The sequence below is a fragment of the Canis aureus genome, chromosome X (assembly GCF_053574225.1).
Source record: "Canis aureus isolate CA01 chromosome X, VMU_Caureus_v.1.0, whole genome shotgun sequence".
In the NCBI taxonomy this organism is placed as follows: Eukaryota; Metazoa; Chordata; class Mammalia; order Carnivora; family Canidae; genus Canis; species Canis aureus.
Genome location: NC_135649.1, coordinates 88835113 through 88860817, shown reverse-complemented (window position 1 = coordinate 88860817; position 25705 = coordinate 88835113). Strand labels below are relative to the sequence as shown.

The 25705-nt window shown below is 35.9% G+C and overlaps 1 protein-coding gene across 3 annotated transcripts in view; it reads left to right on the top strand.

Moving 5' to 3' along the window:
* Positions 1–25705, top strand: part of USP9X (ubiquitin specific peptidase 9 X-linked) — a 178047-nt gene that overhangs the window by 83867 nt on the left and 68475 nt on the right. For 2 of the 3 annotated variants that reach the window (XM_077888368.1, XM_077888367.1), the window contains exons 10-16: positions 473–625; positions 1499–1603; positions 5491–5697; positions 7168–7304; positions 8645–8793; positions 21291–21378; positions 23979–24321. In XM_077888368.1, the coding sequence (XP_077744494.1) occupies positions 473–625; positions 1499–1603; positions 5491–5697; positions 7168–7304; positions 8645–8793; positions 21291–21378; positions 23979–24321 (1182 nt within the window). The remainder of the gene's footprint in view (positions 1–472; positions 626–1498; positions 1604–5490; positions 5698–7167; positions 7305–8644; positions 8794–21290; positions 21379–23978; positions 24322–25705) is intronic. The other variant, XM_077888369.1, reaches the window with a different exon arrangement.

Below are 25705 nucleotides of genomic sequence, written 5' to 3'. Positions count from 1 at the left end.
TTTACTGCATAAATGCTGGAGTTGAATTTTCAAAATAATTGCATTATTTTTGAGTCATGGATACATTTCAGTATGTGCAATATTAAGTTTCATTAAATTATAGTGGCTTTTCATAGTTTTGAATTAAAAAAGCACATAAGCCTATTACATTAGTGTATTTATTTTGCATTTGTAAATTCCTACTAATGTTGTTTAAAAGTGTGAACTGTATTTCATACATATATTCTAAAAAGCTTCTATGTGGGACGCCTGGGTGGCTCAGTGGTTGAGCGTCTGCCTTTGGCTCAGGTTGTGATCAGATCCTGGGATTGAGTCCCACATCGGCTCCCCAGAGGGAGCCTGCTTCTCCCTCTACCTGTGTCTCTGCCTCTCTGTGTGTGTCTCTAATGAATAAATAAAATCTTTAAAAAAAAAATTAAAAAAAGCTTCTGTGTTTCAGCTTCTTTGAAACAAGTTTTTAAATTTTGTTTAGGAATGGATACAGCAGAATAATATCTTATCCATAGTGTTGCGAGATAGTCTGCATCAACCACAGTATGTAGAAAAGCTAGAGAAGATTCTTCGTTTTGTCATCAAAGAAAAAGCTCTGACTTTACAAGATCTTGATAATATCTGGGCAGCACAGGTAAGAAATTTCAGATGGTGACTACTTGGTTTCTAAAAGAAAGATATTAAAAACGAAAGGAATATAGTAGTCATGAAACAAGATGAACGTTTATATTATTAGACTCCTCATACATTTAACTCCTTGATTTACAGAAATCTTGTCAATCTTTTTAAATATATTCATCATTTATTGTATGTTTGGTACAGGTTACCAATTTGTAGGAGGATTTTTTAAAAATTTAGTATTCACTACAAATTTTTGATTGAAGTAGTTTATTTACACAATATTACATTAGTTTCTTCATAAACTTAATTCAAAGAAAACTTTAATGTCAGTAGAGTTAAATCACTAGATTATGTATGAAGACCTGTTGTATGTAATCCAAAGGATTTATAGCTTTGCTGAAGGATAAGTAACTTTTTTGATTAAAGAAACTAGATGATTCAAATCACTTTGACTACTTCAATAGTGCATTTTTACTAGGATCACTTGGGAAGTATTGAGTTAGATTACAAAGCTTTGTGTTTTGAGTCTGTAGCAAGAAAACATTCAGTTTTCCCTTTGAGTGCTTAAGGTAACAGTTTTTGAACAATACCAGTGGTGTACCTTATTGTTCTACTTAGAATGTTAAAATTGGCACACTAAATTCGATAAATTATAATAGAGGCTCACATGAATTCCCAAAGTACACATTAGCCATGTATATCAAGGAATTTAATTTGTCAGGTTTTAGAGGCCAATTCTAAAGCATTTAAAATGTTAGGGATTTCCTTATGTTACACACTTAGATGAAGATGATGGGAAGAGTTTAACAGCTGTCAGTGGTTAGTATATACAACTTGAGTGCTGTTCAAATTGAAATATGCTATGTTTTCTTTGGTTTTTCAATAGGCAGGGAAACATGAAGCCATTGTGAAGAATGTACATGATCTACTGGCAAAGTTAGCATGGGATTTTTCTCCTGAACAGCTTGATCATCTTTTTGATTGCTTTAAGGTAATAGCATAGTAAAGTAATGCCACTTCATTTTAATAAAATTATTAGAGCTATGAGTTGTTCTTAGACAATACATACTTGAGAAATTTTCTGGTGTGAAGGAATTGGTCTTTTTTTTTTCCAGTTAGCACTTAATGTTCATTTTTATTATAATAGGTCCTCATAAATAAGTAATCTTTCAAACTCAGGTTGTGAGTTTGGATTCCTTTCCCCTAGCAATTTGAATTTTTTTTTATAGATTCTGGTGCACTGTAGGACTTCAGGGAAGGATGATTGGTTGCAATAAAAAATAGTGTCAATAAAAGGGATTACCAATAGCTTGATATTTTGGGGTGATATGCGCAGACAAATCAAAATGTAATTCATAAGGTAGCCCAAGAGCCCTTACAGTGATATCTGTGTTAGTACCATCTGCATTTTTTAAGGCCGTATTGTGTAGCGGTTTCTTTATAGTTGCTAGTACCAGGTTTGTAAAAAACACGATTGATGAATTTGTGGATTAAGAATACATAACTTTAGGGCAATAACAGTGCTCATGAAGGATGTTCTATTAGCAACTGGCATTAGATGATAAAAGGTATCTTGTTTAAAATTAGTTACACTGCCTGCTGGTGGAAACATAAGTTGCTACAACCGTCTTGGATATAGAATGATATTTCTTAAAAAGTGGAGGATTCTCATGACTCATTAGTTTGACTTCTGAATATATCCTCTAGAGAAACTCACGTATAAGTGCACCGGGATACATGTTTAACATTTGTAGCAAAATTATTTGTAATAGCCAGCAAGAAAATTGCTATGTAGAATGGATAAACTGTATAATGTTCCTACAATTTAAACACTTCACAACAGTGAGAAAGAGCAAATTTGAGCATTTCAGCCACGTGGATAAGTCTAATAAAGTTGAAAAAAGGAATAAAATTACACAAGAATTCATATACCTTGATTGCATAACATAGACTTCAGAAATAGACCAGCTAGCTTCTAGAGTCTTGCTTACCAGGTTATTTTTGACCTGTGTAGTAAGTTACACGGGTGTTGACATTATGTAGATTATGTATACATTTATACCTTTCTTGGTGTGTATTTCACAATTGAAGGGAAAAAAATGTGAGTTATTGGCTTGTACCTCAGACCAGTTAAACTTGAATTGCTTGTTATGGTGCCTGGGAGCCTGTATTTTAAGCAACATTTTCAGCTGAATCTTAAGCACATTAAAGTTGTAAATAATTGCCTTATGGAAAAATTCAGTTTGAAATCTATCAAAGGCAGCTGGGGAAATAATAGAATCTATTATCATGGGTATTCTAAAGTTAATTGCCATTCAGTTTTAATCTTGAGATGACTTCCGAAGTGGCACAGTGCACGTTGACCAAGATGGCCATGATGGGAAAAGGAAAGAAAGAGGTCAAATGTACAGCCTCCTGAACCCTCCTCTTCTAAGGATGGTCTAAATACAACAGTAGTCTAAATACAAACATGGTTCCATTATTTTTATCCCCTTTGGCCTAGCAGGTATTTACTAAGCACAGGTTATTTGGTCGTAAGCACTGTTTTCTAAGGTGTCGCAACTTTTTACAAAAGATGATTCAAAGGAAGCATGAAGTCCAGGTCATGCCTTGTAGTTCTTTATAAACTGGAAGCAAGTGATTTCAGACTTGTCGATTAGTCTTAGGTATTTGCCTAGTTTAGTTTCAAGTAAGTCTTTGTTCTTCAAAACGTTTATACTATTGTACAGTCCCATCAAGATTTTCACATCCTAGCCAGCAGTTGTTTTGTCAGAATTCTTGATTTGTGACCATCTGCTTGGTATGAAATATCTCATTGTGGTATAGCTGCTTATATCCTTGATCACTAATGAGGTTGAACATCTTTTCGTATGTTTCTATTCTTTATTTTGTTGTGAAAACCCTATTGAAGTTTTTTGACTAATATTTCCTTATTGGGTGGTTATTTTCTTAGTGGTTTGTAGGAGTTCTTGGCATTCTCAGTGATAGTCCTTATCAATTCAAGTGTCACAAATAATTTCTCCCAGTTGTTGTCTTTTTTCCTCCCCTTATGGTGGCTTCCCCTGAATAGGTGTTCTTAATTGATTCTCCTTTTCATACGTCATTATTTTTGTATATATCCCTCAGAGATGAGTATATGAAGAAAAAGTTCATACTATTATCATACCAAAAAAAAAAAACCCTAATAATTCTGTAGTACTGTCAAATAGTATTAAAATTCTTCTTTATTGTTTTTTAAAAAATAGTATTAAAATTCTAATGGTCTCAGATCATTATTTTTGAAATTTGTTTGAAAAGGTATTCATACTTTGTAATTGGTTGTATACGTCATTAAAGTCTTTTTTGAATCTACAGTTTCTCCCTTTATTCCTTAAAGAAACTGGATTGATTATTGTGTTGTTTTATATCAGTAGTATGAAATTTAGGCCTGTGGGTTTTTTTTTTTTCCCCTTTTCCTAGAATACATCAGAGGTGGTCATGTGCTCTTTATTCAGGAGGCATGTAATGCCTAGTGAACCTGTCTTTTTAAGATGTTCTTAATTGTAATGTCTAGTACTTGAGATGTTATCCTGTAGAGTTTTCATATTTCTTTCATAATTTTGAGGGGTTAGAAGGAATTACAAGTTTGCATTAAAGTTGTCTTCCGGGATCCCTGGGTGGCGCAGCGGTTTAGCGCCTGCCTTTGGCCCAGGGCGTGATCCTGGAGACCCGGGATCGAATCCCACGTCGGGCTCCCGGTGCATGGAGCCTGCTTCTCCCTCTGCCTGTGTCTCTGCCTCTCTCTCTCTCTCTCTCACTGCGTGCCTATCATAAATAAAAAATAAAAAAAAATTAAAAAAAAAATAAAGTTGTCTTCCAAGATATCCCATATTTATCAAAATGTAAATGGTTGTGTGTAATGATTCCATTGAAAGGATCTCCTATAATTAACGTAGTTATCCTTCTGTTGCTTGCCATTAGGTTGATTTCACATTATTTTCTAATAAACACTCATCAGCAGCTTAATACATACAGCTTTTCTCATACTGTTTAGCAACAGCCCTGGCCTTTACCCATTTGATGCCTTCATCACTTACAACCTACCCCACGTGAATTGTATAATTGCATTTTAAAAAAATACCATTTTGAGTTTTTTTTTGTTGTTGTTCCCCCCATTGTAGAGATTGTATTTTTTTAAGCTTTTATTTATTTGAGAGAGAAAGAGAGCACAAATGGAGGAATAGCAGAGGGAGAAGGAGAAAGACTCCTCCCTGAGCCAGGACCCCAGCATCATGACCTGAACTGAAAGCAGACCCTTGACTGGCTGAGCCACCCAGGCTCCCCTTATTATGGAGATTTTAAATGAGTATTATTTTTTTTTTTTTAAATGAGTATTATTATCTTCTATATTGAAATAGCACCAAATTACTTTTACAAACGTTAGAAATTGTTTTTATTGGTTAATAACAGACTTAATAGAATATTTTGTTCTCATGTGTAGTGCACAGTGCTCTCATCAGCTTTTTAAATTTATGAAAATCTTTGTATATCAGGTTGTGTTTATCAAGTTTTAGTATAATTTTTCTATTTATTAGAGAGCACAAGTGGGCTGGGATAGGGGCAGAAGGACAAGCAGACTTCCTGCTGAGTGGGGAGTCCGGCCTAGGCCTGGATACCACAAGCCTGAGATTATGACCTAAGCTTAGGTATTTAAATAGAGATTTTTTTTTTTTTTTTGTCTTCTTGTTTAATTCTGCTCTTATTTCTCATCTATCACCAGAATAATTCTGTGCTCAGCTGTGTTGTTTTTCCAGTGAATATATTTAATCCCATGACACTTAATTTAATTACTGATGGGTGAATTTGTTGTTTTCATGTCATTTAAATTTTTTTTTCTAGGCCAGTTGGACAAATGCAAGTAAAAAGCAACGTGAAAAGCTTCTTGAGCTGATACGTCGCCTTGCAGAAGATGATAAAGATGGTGTGATGGCACACAAAGTGTTGAACCTACTGTGGAATCTGGCCCACAGTGATGATGTACCTGTGGATATCATGGACCTGGCTCTCAGTGCCCACATAAAAATACTTGATTATAGTTGCTCACAGGTAAGGTGTGCCCCCTTGCTCACTTTTTTTGACCTTCACCTTCATTCTCAGGATGGCTTAGATAACGAGTAGTTCCACATCTTTCCAACGTTGTTATTTTTAAAATGATCCTCAAGAAGTGACTTATTTTCTTCATGTAAGTCTGCCTTATGTTAGGTCTCTGTCAAAATTTTGTGTATCATCTAGAAAAGCATTTTAGTTTCCTTGGAAGAAAGTATTTTAAAAAGCAGTTTATGGGGGATCCGTGGGTGGCTCAGCGGTTTGGCGCCTGCCTTAGGCCCAGGGCGCGATCCTGGAGTCCCGGGATCGAGTTCTGCGTCGGGCTCCTGGCACAGAGCCTGCTTCTCCCTCTGCCTGTGTCTCTGCGTGCCTCTCTCTCTCTCTCTCTCATAAATAAATAAAATCTTTAAAAAAAATAAAAAGCAGTTTATGTAGTGGTATCATTGTTGGTGCATGGTGCTGAAATACCAGTTTTAAATAGATCATAAGATATTAAAGCTGATGCGGGATGTTAGAGGTAAGAATTTGGGTTTTCTTTGCTCACAGGGAAGTTAAGAAAAATTAATAGAATGTTCTAAATAGTAAAACATTTTGAGCCCTGCCTGTGGGCAAATCACACAACAGCTTCCCTGCATTCTAACTTGTAGCATGTTAGCTGTTGTGTGATTTACTGTTGACCCAGGGTAAAATTAAAATTGCTGTTAACTAATTTTCCACTTGTTAAAACTGTTGCTACACCAATGAACTGAAATTCCGTTGAGAGCTAAATAAATAAGTTCAAGTAGGTGTATGTGATTCAGATGCCCTTTTTTTTTTTCTAGCTAATCACAGTTCCGTAAGTATTTAGTATATCAAATACTACTAACAGTCTTCAACAGAGATCACACACAAACACACACACACACACACACACACACAAAGTAATCCAAACTTCAAGTTCTTAGTGCAGAAACCTGCATTTCTGCTTACTATTAATTTAGGGGAAGGAGTAAATAATGTTTGAGAAGTGAGTATCATATTTGCAATAATTCTGAGTTTATAATATTTTCATAACTACTTTTCTTTTATCTCTTTGTGTATATGTCCGTATTTCCTTATTTTGATTTTCAGTGAAAATTTTTTAACTTAGTTGCCATACCTTTATTTTCTTGGTAAAAAAGAAATTTTCAGTGTCCCTCACCATGCTAAACAATCCCATATAGAATAACAATTGGATTATATGTTATTGCTGAATTTTATTATATGGTAGCATCCTTTGAAACATTGGATAATATTGTTTTGCTTTTTATAGTTATGGTAGTAAATGTGAAATGAAAATGTATTTTGTGCTGCGTTTTATTACTGTTAATCTCATTTCTGCAATTATTACATTTGTTATGATCTTTTAAGAAAAGCCCTATTTTGTCATTGGAGGTGGAATTTTCCTGAGTGTGTGGCCTATCTCTAAAACAGTGAAATTGTTTGTTTAAGGATCGTGACACACAGAAGATCCAGTGGATAGATCGCTTTATAGAAGAGCTTCGTACGAATGACAAATGGGTAATTCCTGCACTGAAACAAATTAGAGAAATTTGTAGTTTGTTTGGTGAAGCCCCTCAAAATTTGAGGTAAGGCTTTTAACAGAAAATTTCAATATTTTTATTTTTATATTTTATTGAAAGAAATAGCATTCTCACTTGGTAAAAGCAAATTTGTCAAAAGAAAGAGTGGGAGGTTGACAGGCAAAGTGAAGGGTTAATTTGGAACAAAAGAAGATTCCTGTATCATATCCACATGTTGATTTTATTTATGAAGAAATAAGCCACAATTAAATTATAAGCATCAGAATCAGCAGTATTCTATATTACTCATGCAAGATAACAAGATATGGTTTTGTTTTTTAATTGATTGTAGCTAAATTTCTATTAGTGGTATGTATTTATTTATATATAGGAGTCTTTAAATACATCATTTTACATGCCGAATTCTGGTTACTAAAATAATTTGTCCTGGTGTTTTCTTTCTATAAGAGTTATAACAGATAATGTGAAAAGTTAAAAATAATATGCAGAGGGAGAGCCTAGGTGTAGTACAAAGAATATTTATAGTGGGGACAGGATTCCTGAGTATGACCCTTGTGTCTGAGCAGTCATATCATCTTTAAAGATTTATGAATTGAAAGAAATGTGTTTTTCTTATATGTAAATTAGATGATTGCCAAGATCCTTTGCAGCTCTAGATTATTAAGATTATGCCTAAGACCGTAAGGCTGTATATATTTTGGTTTCAATGGTTCAGCTTTGTCTCATTTTTTTCCCCAAAAGCTTGAAAAAATATGAAATTAGTAAAGCTATAGGGATAAACTGGAGAAAATCCAGATATATATCATATTAAGAGTAACATTTCTTTGAGGGACATATTTTGATTTTTTTGGCCTTTTTGCCTTTTTCAAATGTATGTATTTGTTGGCAGATAAAGTAGTTTACATACTCTTCCAGGGTACAGTGACTTCATCTCCACTAGAATAGTAAAGACTGAGAGTTTATTGGTTTCAGTGAATGTAGTAGAAAAGGTTGGAAAGGAGCTAGCTATCTTTCTGGTAATGTGGGCAAATATGGCTATATACCAACTGTCCCAGAATGTACCTCGAATGGCTAATAAAATTTTACAGAAAGCATTTTCTTTGATCAAATTCCTTACTATTAGAGCATAATCCTTGTAGTGCAAGTCTTGAAAGGATTATGTTCTTATTTCATAATTCTGGAAATAATCACATAAACTTACACAGGTGCTTTAGTACTACTGTAGTATAGGAGTAGAAAATGGTTGTTGAGGTAGATATCCATGTGGTGAGATGGGAGAATATTGATGCATAGTTTCTGTGTAAGTAAGAATAATGGAATAAATATTAGATTGTATAAGCTCTTTTGATTACAACAGAGTTTAATTGCCTAATTATATTGTTAAGTTCTTCTCGTTTCAGTCAAACTCAGCGAAGTCCCCATGTATTTTATCGCCATGACTTAATCAATCAACTTCAGCACAATCATGCCCTAGTTACTTTGGTAGCAGAAAACCTTGCAACTTATATGGAAAGCATGAGGCTGTATGCTAGAGGTATGTTTTGCAAGTTCACATGAAATAACAGCAACTTTCCAGCATTTTTTAAATCAAATTACCTCAAAAATGGACAACACAAGTATTTTAAAAGATGGAAGATAATTGGTCTTATTATTTTTTATTTTTTTATATAATTGGTCTTATTAACTGTTCCTTTATGAGCTTATGTTCCTTTTTATGCTCAGTTCTTACCCACCCTAAATCCCAAGCCAGCATTTTAAAGCTTTCTTTAGTTCTTGCCTTCCACATTCTCCTTGTTAAATTGATTTCTTTCTCTTCTGTGGGAGTTCCGCCTTTCTATACTATGTATAATTGGTAGGTATTACCTTCTTTGGGAATGTACTTGACTCACTCTCAGCTTTGGTTCGTTAACTACCATCACCTTTATTATTTTATGAAAATGTGTGTTGTCTATGTCTATTCTTGTATATATTATAGTTCCTTTATAATCCCAAGTCCTTATTTTATAAGAGTTTCAGACTTTGAAACAAGAGTTTCACTCTTTTCGTATGAATTGGAAAATTCACACAAATAATGATATGAAGCTACAAGAATCCACGTGTTTATGTTGGTTTTCAAAGTGCAAATTTGTTTAAATTTGTTAGTTTCCTGAGGTTTCAACAGCTGGTTTTTAAGTTCCTGCCATATGTGGAACTCTGCCTCAGTACTCTTTTTTGCCCTCTGACGGTTGTGTCTATGCTAGAGTAAGGATGGGTTTCTAGTAACATTCCACGGTCTTTTAGGCCCAATGTTGTTCGCATGGCCAAAGAAAGAAAACTTGATACTACCACTGCTAGAAATAGAACTGAACATAATGGGTACTGAACATATTACTGATTTAACATGTTACATTACATAAGAGTCTACAGAAACCAGTAGTCCTATATTAGATATAATATTTCTAATAGTATTTGAAGAGTAGATTAAACTCTTGGCATTCTTGAATAAAATCCCAAGATGCTTGTAAATCATAGGATTTGCTTAACATAGGATATATATATTTCCATCTAAAATTCAGATAAATATAATGGAAAAATTAAGCAGCTCTTCAGATATGCCTACGATTGTGTTGATTCCTTTGTCCTTCCTTTACCCTCCCTCAGGGCCAACTGAGTTCTCCAAGGCTGTAGATTGTAGAGCTAGATAAGCAATCTAAGCATCAGGTGGTTGATAGGCACCAGGCAACGATCTTCTATAGTTTCAGGCCTCAGTTCATTCTAAGCAGCATGATAAGACAATCAGAGCATGTGACCATGTGATTTATGTTCTGTACCAAATGCAGCCAAAATCAGAGAAGCACAAGAGGTTTCCACATAATATACCCAATCAGTCAAGCATCTAGGCTCAATTTAACATAATGCAGATTCTTTGTTTTGGCCTCATCTCTCCTTGCTGGCACAAAGTTCTCAGAAACACCATTGTAGGCCTTCCCCCAAAATGCAGCCATATAAATCATGTGTGCTGAGATACAATTTTTATTTACTTCATTGTGTGTTTCAGTTCTTTTCATTGCCAGAAGTTGAATACTATGTTGTCGGGACAGTCACGTAATGCTGATGCATGTGCAGTTCAGCCTTACTAGAGTTCTCAGCTTTGTTTTAGTCAAATTTTACATGAGTCATTGCCTCATCTCAATTTTATTGTCACAAGGTTTTCAGTCTTCAGTTTTCCCTCCTTAAATTGTAGCTCCATAAGAGGTATGATTCTTCATACAAGTTTGATTGTCTAGATTTGAAAATGACCAAAATATATTAGGTTTATGACCTTGGGCAAGTTATGTATACTAGAACAATGCACAGCACATTATAAACTCTTAGATTTTTGTTATTGATGGTCCCCTGAATTCATTGACACACCTTGTGTTTCTTGTAACTTTGATAACTTCTTCCTTTATTACAGTACTCTTCTGATTAATACCGAATGGTTGGTCTACAGATCCTTAAATATGGGTTTAAAACTAGTGAAATTCTCCTGTTAAACTTTCTGCAGTATTAAGTCACTTCTGTGGTAACATTAGCCACCAACTTCCGAATTTGGAATTCTGAAGTAAATTATAGGTTTTATCTCTGTATAATAGAAGTATTCCATAGATTTCATTTGGTATAAACCTACTATTCGCAGGATAACATCAAGATTCCACAATTTTCTGATACTTTTAATTTTGGTTAACTATTATATCAGTATTACATATTTATCCTACCCATATTTCATCTCCACTAGCACCTTTAGTTTTGGAATAAGACATTTTTACAGTAGTAGGGGCAGCTGATTCTACCTCCCGTTTTAATATTATTTAGATAAAGTAATGAATTTATTAAAATTCTCTCCAATATTTACTCCTGTGTTCTTACTAATAGTGCCTTCAGACACTGGTGCTTACTGGTCATCCTTTAAAAGTTTTTTAGTACACACAAAGTAGAAGACCACTTTTAATCTTCACTCAACATTTTGCCTCATTGGTAGGGTAGTCATTGTATTGACTTGAACACGTATTGATCATTTTATTTACCACTTTTTCTGCTTTCTGGATAGAGTTGTAGAACTTAATCTTCATTGTATATCGTACTTTTGCATTCTGTTTTCCAAGGACAGCTACTTCTTTGACATCTTCTGAATCTCTTACATCCAGTACTGGCGATTCTTAGGAACATTTTTCCCCATAAAAGATTGTTTCATGAGTGTCATTCACCAACAGTGCTCTGTGTTAGGGTTGTAACGTCTTCTAGACGTTCTCCGCTCTGGCTCATTCCTACACATCAGTCATGAAATACAGTTAGGTCTGTGTGGGCTCTTTCTGATTTTTTAAAAAATTGAGTCTTCGTTTTATAAATAGCTTATACTTTTCTGGAGTAATGGTTATTTCCATGACTGGTTGTATGAAAAGTATGTAAGATGGGCCTCCAGCATCGTATTTTAGAAAGTTAGAAAGGGTTTAAAGAATTTTGTTAAAGGCTGCCTGAGTGGCTTGGTCAGTTGATCATCCTCGTCGGACTCTTGATTTTACACTCTTGATTATGGCTCGAGTCATCAGGGTCATAAGATTAGAGTCTTGCCTTGGGTTCTGCACTCAGCAGGGAGTCTGTTAGAGATTCTCTCTTCCTCTGTCCATCCTCCAAGTTGCGAAGCACATTCTCTCTCTCTCTAATTAAAAAAAAAAAGTAGTTGACATTTCGAAAACAAATAGGAGCCAGCTCTTACTGGCCAAAATTAGGTCTAAGTAAATAATAAAAATAACTAAACCCATTAAATAAGCTACAGACCCCTAAGTCCATGCTGTTAGAAAGTATCAACGAATATATATATAGAACATGCGGTGATGATTAAAAAAAAAAAAAAAAACATGGGATGAGGGGTTTTAACTTTTTGAATGGTGGGAGTAAGATGCTCAGTGGACCTTATTTTTTTTCTTTTAAAGATGATTTATTTTACAGAGAGCATGCAAAGGGCAGGTGGGGGAGAGGGAGAATCTCATGCGACTAACCACTGAGCATGCAGCCCAACACACGGCTTGATCTCACAACCCTAAGTGAGCTGAAATCAAGAGTCAGATGATCAACCAACTGAGGCACCCCTCAGTGGACCTTCTCTTTAACAAAACAACCATTTTGCTGAAGAAAAGTTTTTAAATAATCATTGAAAGTACCTGGAAATGATTCTAAGGGGATACAGAAAATGGTGAAATAATTATTCAAGAAAATCTCTTGAGAAGAACAAGAAGAGTCTGTAGCATTTGAGCTACAACTTACTCTCTCTCTCTACAGCTGCCAGTCCAGGGCTGTGGTTCCACCATAAGAGGGGCATAAGATTGGAGCTTATTATCTTCCCCAGTTAATGTTTTACAGAAGTTCTGTTCTAAGGCAGTCATGTTAAGAAAACAGAGACTCCCTTATCCTGCTCAGTGTCTACTCGTAGGTCTAAAGCTTTGCTTTAGGCATGGCAGTCTGAGAATACTGAAGCTCCGATTACTCCCATTGCAGTTTGCTATGTCATAAGATACAAATTCTGTGCCTAGGGAGCCAGACTGAGAAAATCGGGTATTTCCGTTTCCCACGCACCAGCACCCCTCAACAGAGCCAGAGGTATTTCTCTTGGAGAAGCTGCTTGCTATGTTGTCACCAATTCCTGTGCAGTAGCACAGAGGTTCTGCCCAGAGGGAGAGACAGGCTGTGAGGATGAAGAGTTCAGTTAGGCCTGAAGGGGTTGACCTTATTTGGACCAGATCATGACTTCTTAAAAGCATTATTAAAAGCAGTGGAAATTTTGGTGAAGAGCAATTAAGAGGGAGCTGATAGTACTCCTACTAACCAATGAAACTGCAGAGCAATAAAAAATTTAACAGAGATTTAGATAAGGAGACAGTCAAGATGAGCCCACCTGGGAGCACAGTCAGCCATAGGCTGTCACAAATGTTCTGCACATGCATTAGATTGTACCCACTCAGAAGCAATTAGAGGAAGACATGGACAACTTGAAAACATTCTTCAGTCCACATGCCAATCTATCGGGAAAGGTGGTAAGCTTCACTGGCTCAAGGACTTAAATTCAACTTCTGACCAGTGGGTGAATTATAAGCTACCATGACACCTGAGGCAATTCCTAGGAATCTAGGCTTAAAAGTAAAATTGTATCCCTTTTAGAAGTAAAAGGAATAGGGATCCCTGGGTGGCGCAGCGGTTTGGCGCCTGCCTTTGGCCCAGGGCGCGATCCTGGAGACCCAGGATCGTATCCCACGTCAGGCTCCCGGTGCACGGAGCCTGCTTCTCCCTCTGCCTGTGTCTCCGCCTCTCTCTCTCTCTCTCTCTCTCTCTCTGTGACTATCATAAATAAATAAAATTAAAAAATATATATATAAAAAAAAAAAGAAGTAAAAGGAATAAAACCTATTCCTTATAGTCAGAAACACTGTGTTTCATGCCTAAGACCACCCTCATGAATTATTGGGAAGAAAACCTCCCACCTACTACTAGCCCTTGACTGAATGTGAGACAAAAACTACTTGAACTACAATGATAGTATCCAAGCCATACTTCATCCACTGGTAAAGGGTAATAATTTAACTAGCCAAGGGGATTTAATTACAGCCTTTGGCCACTAAGGGGCTAATGCTGAACCAAGAACAATCTACAGGTGGCAAGGCTGAAAGGTAAAAACAAGGAGAAACACTGGATGAGATCGACTTCTTAGAGTTAGTTCACCCTAGTCACTAAACAACCAAGGAAACAACAACAACAACTCAGGGAGTGAGTGGGTGGTGTCAGTATTCAGGTTACTACTAACTGTTAAATACCCAGATTTCCACCAAAAAAAAAAAAATTTAAAGGTGTCACCCATACATACACAGACCATAGAAATTGCCTCTGAAAAGGCCCATATGGTAGATTCTGTAGACAAAGACTTGAAAGAAGTTATTGCAATATGCTCAAGGAGCTGTGTGAACTTGTCTAAAGAATTAAAGGGAAGTATCATGATAGTTTTCGTTGAGAATAGCAATAACAAAATAGAGTCTTTTCTTAAAAAGAGAATCAAATGGAAATTCTGGAGTTAAAAACTATAGTACCCAAAATGAAAAATTTGCCTCAAGGGCTGAACAGATTTGAGCTGAAAGAAGAATCAATTTCTCAACTTGAAGATTGAGCAATAGAAATTATACAATCTGAAGAACAGTGAAGAAGGGATAAAGAAAAATGGAGTCTTCGAGAAATACAGGACAGCAGGGATCCCTGGGTGGCGCAGCGGTTTGGCGCCTGCCTTTGGCCCAGGGCGTGATCCTGGAGACCTGGGATCGAATCCCACGTCGGGCTCCTGGTGCATGGAGCCTACTTCTCCCTCTGCCTATGTCTCTGCCTCTCTCTCTCTCTCTCTCTCTCTCTGTGACTATCATAAATAAATAAAAATTAAAAAAAAAAAGAAATACAGGACAGCATTAAAAGAGTACCAACCTACATGTAATGAGAGTATGGGGGTTGGGGAGATGCCTGGGTGGCTCAGTGGTTGAACATCTGCCTTCAGCTCAGGGGGTGATGCTAGGGTCCTAGGATGGAGTACCGCATCAGGTTCCCCGCAGGGAGCCTGCTTCTCCCTCTGCCTATGTTTCTGCCTCGTGCTCTCTCTCTCTCTCTCTTTTTCATGAATAAATAAATAAAATCTTAAAAAAATAATGAGTGTGCTGGAAGGATACGCGGGGAGAGAATAGAGACCAGAAAAGGACATAATCACTGAAGACTTCTAGATTTCAGTGAGAGACAGACCTTAAACCACACAAGAACCTTAAAGAATTCCAAGTAAGTTAAAATTAGACCTGGATGCAGGCACATCATAGTTGTAAGAAATTTTGAAGGAAGTAAAAGAAAACTGACTTCACAAGGAAACCTCTATAAAATTAACAACTTCTTTTTTAGAACACTGGAGACCAGGAGGCATTAGGATAATTTACGTGAAGTGATGGGGCAATGGAGGGACCTAAGAATCAAACCTATCTTTAAAAAATAAAGGCAAAATAAAGACATTCCCAGATAAATACTGAGAATTTATTGTTAGCAGACTTGCCCTGCAAGAAATACTAAAGGGAGTAATTAGGCTGACAGTAAGTAACACCAGACAGTAATTCAAAGCCCGGGGGGGGGGGGTGGAGGGGGGAGAATACAGGCATACCTTATTTTATTGCTCTTTAAAGATAATTGTATACTTTACAAATTGAAGGTTTGTGACAAGTCTGCATCAAGCAATTCTATCGCTGCTATTTTTCCAGTAACATTTGCTCACTTCATGTCTCTCACATTTTAGTAATTCTCACAGTATTTCAGACTCTTTCATTGTACTTGTTAAGGTGAACTGTGATGATTATGACTTGCCAAATGCTCAGATGATTAGTATTTTTTAGCGATAAATTGTTTTTAAATTAAGGTATTTGCATTGTTTTTTAAGACTAATGCTTCTGCTTAGTTGATTCTAATACAGAATAACTTTCAGATGCACTGGAAAGCCAAGAACTTCATTTGACTCACTTTATTGCAATACTTGCTTTGTTTTGGGGGCCTGGAACCAAACTTGTAATATCTCCAAAGTATGCCTGTCAAACTTTAGAACACCGTAAACCAGTAATCCGTATATCACAAGTATCTTTGGAATACTCTCCAGCAACAGCTATTGTACATTTGTAAGTGTAAATAGAATATTCTGCAGGACAGACCGTATTCTGGGCCATCAGCAAGCCTTAATAACCTAAAGTTTTGAAATCTTATAAGGTAGGGGTTTTGTCCACAATTGAATTAAACTATAAATAAAAAAGGAAATTGGTGATTTCACAATATGTGTTTAAGTATATGCTCAAAGAACAGGTCAGGGAAGCAATGATATCTGTGAAATGAGAATATACTGAGATGAATGAAAACAAAATCCCAAAATATGGGGAAAGTTACTAAGAAATTTGTACCTCCAAATGTTTATTATAAAAAAGAAAGTTAGAAAATCCGTAACTTTCAGAAACTAGAAAAGAGCAAACTAAACCCAAAGAAGAAAGGAAGAAAATAATGAAGATTATTAGAGGGGAAATCAAGTAAGATAAGAGAGAGTAAATCAATGAAACTGAAAGTTAGATTTTTGAAAAGATCAGCAAAATTGACAAAACTTGAGCTAGGCTAAGAAAATAAGACTCAATTATGAAAAATCAGAAGTGAGAGGATACCATTAGTGATCTTAGGGACAAACATGAGAATACCAAATTACTGAAATTGAAGGAATTGTTAAAAAGTTGAATAGACTCCTATCAAGTAAAAAGAGTGTATTAATAACCAAGCAAATTAGCACAAAGAAATTCCAGGACCATATGGTTTCGTTAGTGAATTTTGCTGAACAGTTAAAGAAGAATTACTACTGGACCTTCTAAATCTTCCCCAAAAATTAAGGAACACTCCTTCTATGAAGCTTATTACCCTGATGCCAATATAATACAAAGACATCAGAAAACTATAGACCAATATCCTTTGAGTATAGATTCAACCCCCTCCCCCTAAGAAATAAGTAAACCAAATTTAACAACATACTGTAAAGGATTATGGAGGCGCCTTGCTGACTCAGTCAAAAGAGCATGCAACTCTTGATTTTGAGCTTTGAGTTCAAGCCCCACATTGGATGTGGAGAATACTTAAGAATTTTAAAAAAGAAAAAGATTATTTATTGTAACTAATTGGAATGTATCTCTGGAACAAAGTTGGTTTGATGCCATTGTGATACATCATATTAATAAAGGATCAAAACTTAGGTTAATCTTGTACATGAAGGAAAGGCGTTTGACAAAATTCAACACCTTTCATTTTGTTTTTTTGTTTTTTTTTTTAACACCTTTCATTTTGAAATCATTCAACAAAGTAGGAATAGACGGTATCAACCTGATAAAGGACATCTCAAAGATCTCAGTTAATCTCACTTAATGGTGGAAAACTGGCTGCTTTCCCCTTAGCATCAAGAGTGAGACTAAGATGTCCATGCTAGTCCTCCTATTTAACGTTCTGTGGCAGTGCTGGCCTGAGCAACAAGGCAAGAAAAATAAACATCCACATTGGAAAAAGCATAACTTATCACAGAAAACATCTGTATATAGAAATCCTAAGGAAATCCCTAAAATTTATCAAAACTAGATTACAGGGGATCCCTGGGTGGCGCAGCGGTTTGGCGCCTGCCTTTGGCCCAGGGCGCGATCCTGGAGATCCGGGATCGAATCCCACGTCGGGCTCCCGGTGCATGGAGCCTGCTTATCCCTCTGCCTGTGTCTCTGCCTCTCTCTCTCTCTGTGACTATCATAAATAAAATTAAAAAAAAAAAAAAACTAGATTACAGGAATTAAGATCACTATATAAATGTCATTTGTATATCTGCATGCTCAACAAAAATGAACCTGAAAATTAAATAATTTTATTTATAATAGCTTTATAAAAATGAAACATTTAAGAATGAATTGAACCAAAAGTATAAAACGTGTATTACTATTTTTTAAAGAAATCTCTGCACCCAATATGTGACTCAAATACACAACCCTGAGATCAAGAGTCTCACACTCCACTAAGCCAGCTAAGCTGCCCCCAAAACTTGTACATTTATTTTTTTTAAAGATTTTATTTATTCATGAGAGAGAAGCAGAGACCTAGGCAGGGAGCCCGATGAAGGATTCGATCCCGGGACTCCAGGATCATGTGCTGGTCTGAAGGCAGATTTGACCATCTGCTAAGCCACCCAGGTGTCCCAAAACTTGTACATATTAAACTACAGAATAATATTGTTGAAAGAAGTTAAAGATCTAAATGGAGAGACAGACCAGGTTCACCGAATTGGAACAGTTAAAATTGTTAAGGTCACAGCACTCTGCAAGTTGATCTATAGATTTAACACAATCCCTATAAAAATCCAAACTTTCTTTTTATAGAAGTTGGCATGCTGATCCCAGAAATGGATAGCCAAGACGGTCTTGATGAAAACTAAAGTTGGCTGACCTATAATACTTTCTGATCTCAAAACTTAATGCAAAATAACCATAATCAAGACAGTGTGGTACTGACATCAGAATAGATTATGCATCAGTGGAATGTAATTAATAGAAATAAATCGTTAAATTTATTGCTGATAATGGAGTTAAAAATGGATCATCTTTGACTACTAACGAATCACAGTATTTAGACTGAACAAGAAAAACCACCAACTATCCTGTTGATGTTCCGACAACCCAAACCCAAAAGCTGTTCTGTAGCTAAGTGTAATGTCTCTCTCTTCCTATTTAGCATTGATGGATCTTCTTACTTCTTGACTTTTCTTGATTATTGTTTGATATTCGTTAAGCATTTTCAAAGTTTTTCCTGTGTTCAGTTTCCTAGTTTTTTGTTGTTACTGTTTTTTTTAAAGTAGGCTCCATGCCCACTATGGAGCTCAAATTTAGGTCCCCAAGATCAAGAGTCACATGTTCTACCACGTGAGCCAGCCAGGCATCCAGGATCCTAGTTATTGATAAATTCCTGGTATGTAAATAAAAAAGGGGTGGGGATACTAAACCTAGTATAAAAGTTCGGTAAGAAGCAAGACACTTATATAGTCTGCAGGTCTCTCCCCTAATTACTTATAGATTATTAAAAGAAAAATGGTAACTTTATAGTGTAGTAACTTACTGGAACCATATTAACCAAGTGATGAAAGTTAACTTTAGTACTGTATATAAGTATTAATTTGACAATTGTAATGTTATATTAGCAAGTGTCTTCATTATTTGGAAATACTTGAGTATTCAGGGGTGAAGAGCAATGTCTTCAACTGAAATAATTTAGGAAAATTTTATATATGTAGCAACTAATGAAGCAAATGGGTCAGGTTGTCAGCAACTGGTGAATGGGTTGAAGGTGATAAAGGAATTCTTACATTCTTTTTAAAACTTAAGGTTGAAATTACTAAAATTTAAAATTTCCCCTACAAAAGAACATGGTAAGTAAACAAAGCTATGCATAAACTACTTGTTAACGTTTTTTAAAAGGCAACTGAAGTCCATTGATTATTCAAATACCTAAGCACATATTCTTTGATAAGGAAAATTTTGGGGTGCCTGGGTGGCTCAGTCAGTTAAGCATCCAACTCTTGATATCAGCTCAGGTTATGAACTTGTGATTGAGAGATCTGGCCCCATGTTGAGCTGCTCCATGCTGGGTGTGGAGCCTATTCAAGATGCTCTGTCATCTTTCCTCTGTCCCTCCCCCCTTCTCTTTCTCCCTCTTTAAAAAAAAAAAAAAAAAAAAATCTACATAGTTGATTAGAATTTGATATTCTGGGGCAGCCCAGGTGGCTCAGCAGTTTAGCGCCGCCTTCAGCCCAGGGCATGATCCTGGAGACCCAGGATTGAGTCCCACGTTGGCCTTCCTGCATGGAGTCTGCTTCTCCCTCTGCCTGTGTCTTTGCCTCTCTCTGTATGTCTCTCATGAGTAAATAAATAAAATCTTTAAAAAATAAAAAAAATAAAGTCTTCAGCCCTAATGAAATTGACTTTCAAGGATGTAGAGAGTATGTGTTTAGGACTTACTTCTGAAAGGTCTCATATAATTAGTATTCTGTGGTGGTAGCACATGTACCATAAAGTCCATGATCTGGTATTAATTAATTGATCAGTAATTAATACTAAAGAGAAATCACACAATTTCTCATTCCTCCATAACTTGGTACAACTTTCTGGAAGAAGGGTCAGTGATTTTCTCATGGTTGATGGCATTATCAGGGAATTTGCTTCATGTCTCTTTTAGTGCCATTTCCATGTCATGCTGCTTTTTCCCATTAAATCAAATTGGTGATTTCACAGTACGAAAGCCACCGTCCATGGTATTTTTAGGACAGTAAGTCCTTTTTAAGATGTTTTGCTGTGGTCTTTCATAGCAAATACTGAGGCTTTTCCATCCATTGTATACTGTAATGGAAGTAAAACCAAAGAATTTGATAGCATTCTTTTTCTCTTCTTTTTTTTTTTTTTTTTTTTGAAGATTTATTCATTTGAGAGAGCGCAATCATAAGTAGGAGGAGAGGGAGAGAATCTCAAGCAGACTCCATCCACACTGAGCACAGAGCCCAACATGGGGCTGAATCCCACAACCTCGACGACTGACCTGAGCCAGAACCAAGAGTCAGACTCTCAACCTACTGGTCCTCCTAGGCACCCTCTTTTTCTTTTATTTGATTTTTAAAGCTTTTTATTTGTTAATTTGTAGAGAGAAAACTCATGTGCAGTCGAGTGGGGGGAGGGACAGAGGGAGAGACTCTGAGCTGATCAAGGAGTCTGAGGCTGGGCTCAGTCCCAGCTCCCTGAGATCAAGACCTGAGCTGAAATCAAGAGTCAGTTGTTTAACTGACTAAGCCACCCAGGCTCCCTTTTTTTTTTTTTTTTTTAAAGAAAGAATTTACAGATTAAGTTAGGTTTAGTGACCCATACCTATACACATGGTTATGATGGAGAGGTAGGTTTTCTTGAATTTCTGAGACGTTCTAGACTTACAACAAGCTATTGCTTATTGCTGATAACTATGATAACTTAGTTACAGAATAGCATCTTGTGTTACCCTTGTGTCAATAGGTAAAAATTGACAATATATACTTTTTATATAACTTTTTTTCTCTATGAAGACAGTTTTCAGTATAACAGGAAATCGGAAAAATTTTGTCATGGTAGTTCATGTTCACAGACCACTCAGGTCAATTTTAGGCTATAAACAAAAATTGCTTCGTTGTGTATAAAGATAGTGCAGATAGGCTATGAAGAATTATTTTTGACAGCATGTTTAACACTTTTTTTTTTTTTTTTGGTTATGTAAAAAGTTCGTATTTTAGGGAAAATAGATGGGTAGAAACCATCAATAATTAGTAAACATTAGTTTGCCTTTTAATAAAGAATTAATGACATTTCAACGGACTTAATTACCTTTGGTTAAAGCCAGCAGTGGATATCCATGTGTATAATGCGTGATTTTTTTAATTTGTAGATCATGAAGACTATGACCCACAAACTGTGAGGCTGGGAAGTAGATATAGTCATGTGCAAGAAGTCCAGGAACGGCTTAACTTCCTTAGGTTTGTTTTAAACCATCAATGTTGCTGTCTTTAAGACACAGATAAAGAATGCTTAGTTAATGTGCTGTATAGTTAAGTCTTTTTTAGGTGACCTTTCGCCTGCCACATTTAATTTTCTCACAAGGAAATGATTACCTAAAAGTCAAAGGTCATTTCCCTATGTGTTTATGATGTAATACTTTGAAATTATTGGCTAAGTTTTAACTTTTCAATGTTTGAAGAGAACACATTTTAAGATTTTTGTATATACTTTTGTCCTTCTTATTTGTTTTTGCTAAAAATAAGTTTAATGATTAAATTTCTGTATTTTGACACAACCTGCTGGAGAACTCTACTGACCTTAGTACTGGTATCCTAGACCATAAGGAAATGGAGACAAAGGGCTATTGGCTCAACACCTCAAAAGAGTGGTTTGCATCCACTGCTGCCTGGTTTATTCTAGCAGTGGCTGACAAAGGAGATTTGAATGTGGGAATAACATTATTCTGATGGGGATGAGGCAAAGAGGTTGATCCCTTTTGGCCAAAGCTAAATTTGTCCCAGCCTGAATTTGAATTTGCTCAGTGATAATTATTTTTTAATGATCATACACCTAACAGATTTGAAATTGTTAAAAAAATTTTATGATTGGTTTCTTGTGAATTCAGAAACCACGTACTATAGAGGTGCTTATTCAGTTTCTAAGTGTGCCAAGAGAAATGCCCAGATTGTCAATGTTTTGAGAAATCTATTGCATTTATTATTTTGATACATTGGGGGATTTTCTCCTGAGCTGAGTTAATTATGGACTTGTTTATTGAACTATGTGTTTATTTACTGGGAAACATTTATATAAATAGTAATTTTTTTATATAAATAGTTAAATAATTATCTTAACTTGAAAAACTTCAGCCACCAGATTTTAAGAAATTTGGCTTTTGTTGAAAATGAAATGTTTTTTTCTGTGTGTGTTTTGATTTTTAACCACCTGGATAGAAGCTCCTACCTCTCCAGATCGAGAATCACTGCCTTAGTGAGCCACTGTTACTGATTGGTGTGTGTTGTATCCCTTAGGTTTCCTAGAACAGAAAAATGGTTATGAGTTCTACTATCTTCATGTTTGGAATCACAGGATCTGTTCTACTCCATACTCTATTAGTACCTATGTACATGACCTATAGCAACACAGGGGAAAAGAATCTTAACTTTACTTACTGTATTACTTGGTCTATGTTAAACACTTCACATTTAATCCTCATAACCATGCAGAAAGCAGGTATTCTCCCCATTTGATTAAAAAGAAAATGGAGATCGGCATGGATTAAACTAGCTTCTTTGAAATCTCACAGCCAATATTGACTGGCGTTGTGCTGCTGCTCTAGATCTGACTTCAAGGACTATGCTCTTTATATTAGGCAGTGATTTTTGTAAATCTGTCTTGGATCCTTAGGGCTTCTAAGGAGTTTCCTTCAAGATTTCTAAACAAGCAATGGAGATCTGATCCCCATTTCTCCTTTCTTTCCTCCTTCCAACAACTGGGGCAGCCCCACTTGTATTTTATACATTGGACTTTGAAATGGAATTTTTGCTTGAAGAAAGTTTTCTGCTATTGTATTTAAAAACAACAAGCTTGAAAAAAAAATGCATGTTACCATGGAGGACATTTTATATCATCCGTAAATTAGAGGTAACAGGGTTAGGTAGGACTAGGTGCTAGAAATCTTAAAGCTCAGCAATTCTTTTAAAACATCAAAGAACCTAGGATTGGGATCCCAAAATACTTAGAAATAATGAGGGAACCCACTGACATGAAATACATTCACTTTACTCCTTTACTGGGTGTGGAACCATTGTTAAGTAAGCTAGAAATTCTGTGCTATAATTCAGAATAAACTGAAGTTTTCTCTTTTCCTGTTATTCACTGATAGGGCAGACAGGGTGGGTGGAGGAATGCTAAAAGAAATACAGAGTTCATAGAAGCTGTAACAAAATTCACCTTCATTGTCTTAACCAACATTCACAAAATGAAAAAGACCCCAGAGAGCATCACTGAATCATTGATAAGCATCCTATTAAAGATTGGCAGAGAAAGTAAAATCCTATGTAGTCTGTTCTGTTCAATGTGGCCAGGTATGGAGTAATGCGTATTAGAACATCAGAAAGCATTAAAACTTAAAGAAATTTTGATTTAAATTAATGAAATGGTTGTCTATGAAAGTCACTTGGAGATCACCTCATTTTCCGATGATGCTATAGAAGCGGAATGGTAAAACTCAACCCATTAAATAAAGTTTTGCAATGACTGGTTTCAAAAACCAAACTGCTTAATAAGTTCAGAAAACAAATCTTTATTTGGTTTAGGCCATCACCTAATGGAGTTCCTGGCACATTCAGGGCGTCCAATATATGCTTATTCAATGAATAAATTAATACCAAATTATTTAGCTATTTTTACTATAAAACAAAAATTGAGAAATAAGTTTGGTAAGATGTCAATAAGAACTGACATCGTTTTACCTGTAAAAGTAGAATTGTGACAGATTATTCCTGCACTTATTGATAGTTTGCCTTTCATGGTAAAAATTATATAGATCTAATTGCTCATTTTTTGTTTTTCCAAGATTTTTATTGAAGGATGGCCAACTGTGGCTGTGTGCTCCTCAGGCAAAGCAAATATGGAAATGCTTAGCAGAAAATGCAGTGTACCTTTGTGATCGTGAAGCCTGTTTTAAGTGGTATTCCAAGTTGATGGGGGATGAACCAGATTTGGATCCTGATATTAATAAAGACTTCTTTGAAAGTAATGTGCTTCAACTTGATCCTTCCCTATTAACTGAAAATGGAATGAAATGTTTTGAGCGATTCTTCAAAGCTGTGAATTGTCGAGAAGGAAAACTAGTAGCAAAAAGGAGAGCATATATGATGGATGATTTGGAGTTAATAGGATTAGACTACCTTTGGAGGGTAAGTGAAAAGTGGAAACTTGATAAACACTCTTACTGATGAGATTTTGCAAATAGCTAAGGGGTCACGATTTTGCATATTAATTATGTACATCTGCTGTCCTGGTGCTCTCCCCAGTAGGTAGTATAGTTCATCTTTATCTTACAGGGTCATTTGTCATTAGGGTTTTTTCTCTCCCTTCCACCAACCCCCGCAATTGATGATCTTTTTGTCCCAGCTTCAAATCTGTCCATTCCAGATGTGTTTAGAAATATACTGACCATACAAATTCTTCATGCCTCTCTATGGAAGTTAACTGTTCTTTCCTTTTTTCATTCAGTATAGATCTGTTCTCATTTGGTGTTAATTTTGTGTTATTCATGCAATGCTAAAACAGGACAGAAAAGAAGACTACTTAGAATGAATTACAAACGTATACTTTATTGGCACTGTTTTAACGTGTGATGTTTTTAAACACTTTAGGGAGTAAAATATTACCGTCTGTTTAATTTTTCCACCTTTTTTAGTACTAATATGTATATATGTTCTTTAATTGAGATTAAATTGACACATTATATTTCAGGTGTACATGATTTCATATTTGTATATAGTGAAATGATCAGTAAGCCTAATTTTTTTTCCAGTAAGCCTAATTAATTAACATCCATCATCACCACATATCATTAGAATTTTTTTCTTGTGATGAAAAAAAAGTCTGACAGCAGCTTTCAAGCATGCAGTGCAATATGATTAACTATAGTCACCATGTTGTACATTACATCTTCAGTACTTACTTTATATGTGGAAGTTTGTATCTCTTGGCCACCTTCACCCGTTTTGTCCGTCCCTTCCTTGCCTCTGGTAACCACCAGTCTGTATCTGAATTCAGTGTTTTCTTTTTAGATACCACATACAAATGAGATCATACAATATTTGTCTTTCTCTAAACTTATGCATTTAGCATAATGGCCTCAAGGTTTGTCCGCATCGCGGCAATATAGTAGTAATTATTATTTCTATCTTTGAAAATATAACCATTCGCGGCAGTTTATATTGTTTTTTGGATATACTTTTCTGCAAACCATGGACTGCTTACTGTGTCATTCAGTTATTCAGACTTTTTCATTAAATGGTTTTCAACATTTTCAAACAGCCAGAACCCTTTTTAAAAATAAAAATTTATACAGTACTCCAAAATATAAAACTAGTTAGAGAAGAAAGAACCTTTCTTTTGGGGCGAGGAGTTCATCTATTTATTCATGAGAGAGAGAGAGGAACAGACACAGGCAGAGGGAGAAGCAGGCTTCACGCAGGGAACCCGATGTGGGACTCTATGTGGGACTCCATCCCAGGTCTCCAGGGTCACACCCTGGGCCGAAGGGGGCGCCAAACCGCTGAGTGACCC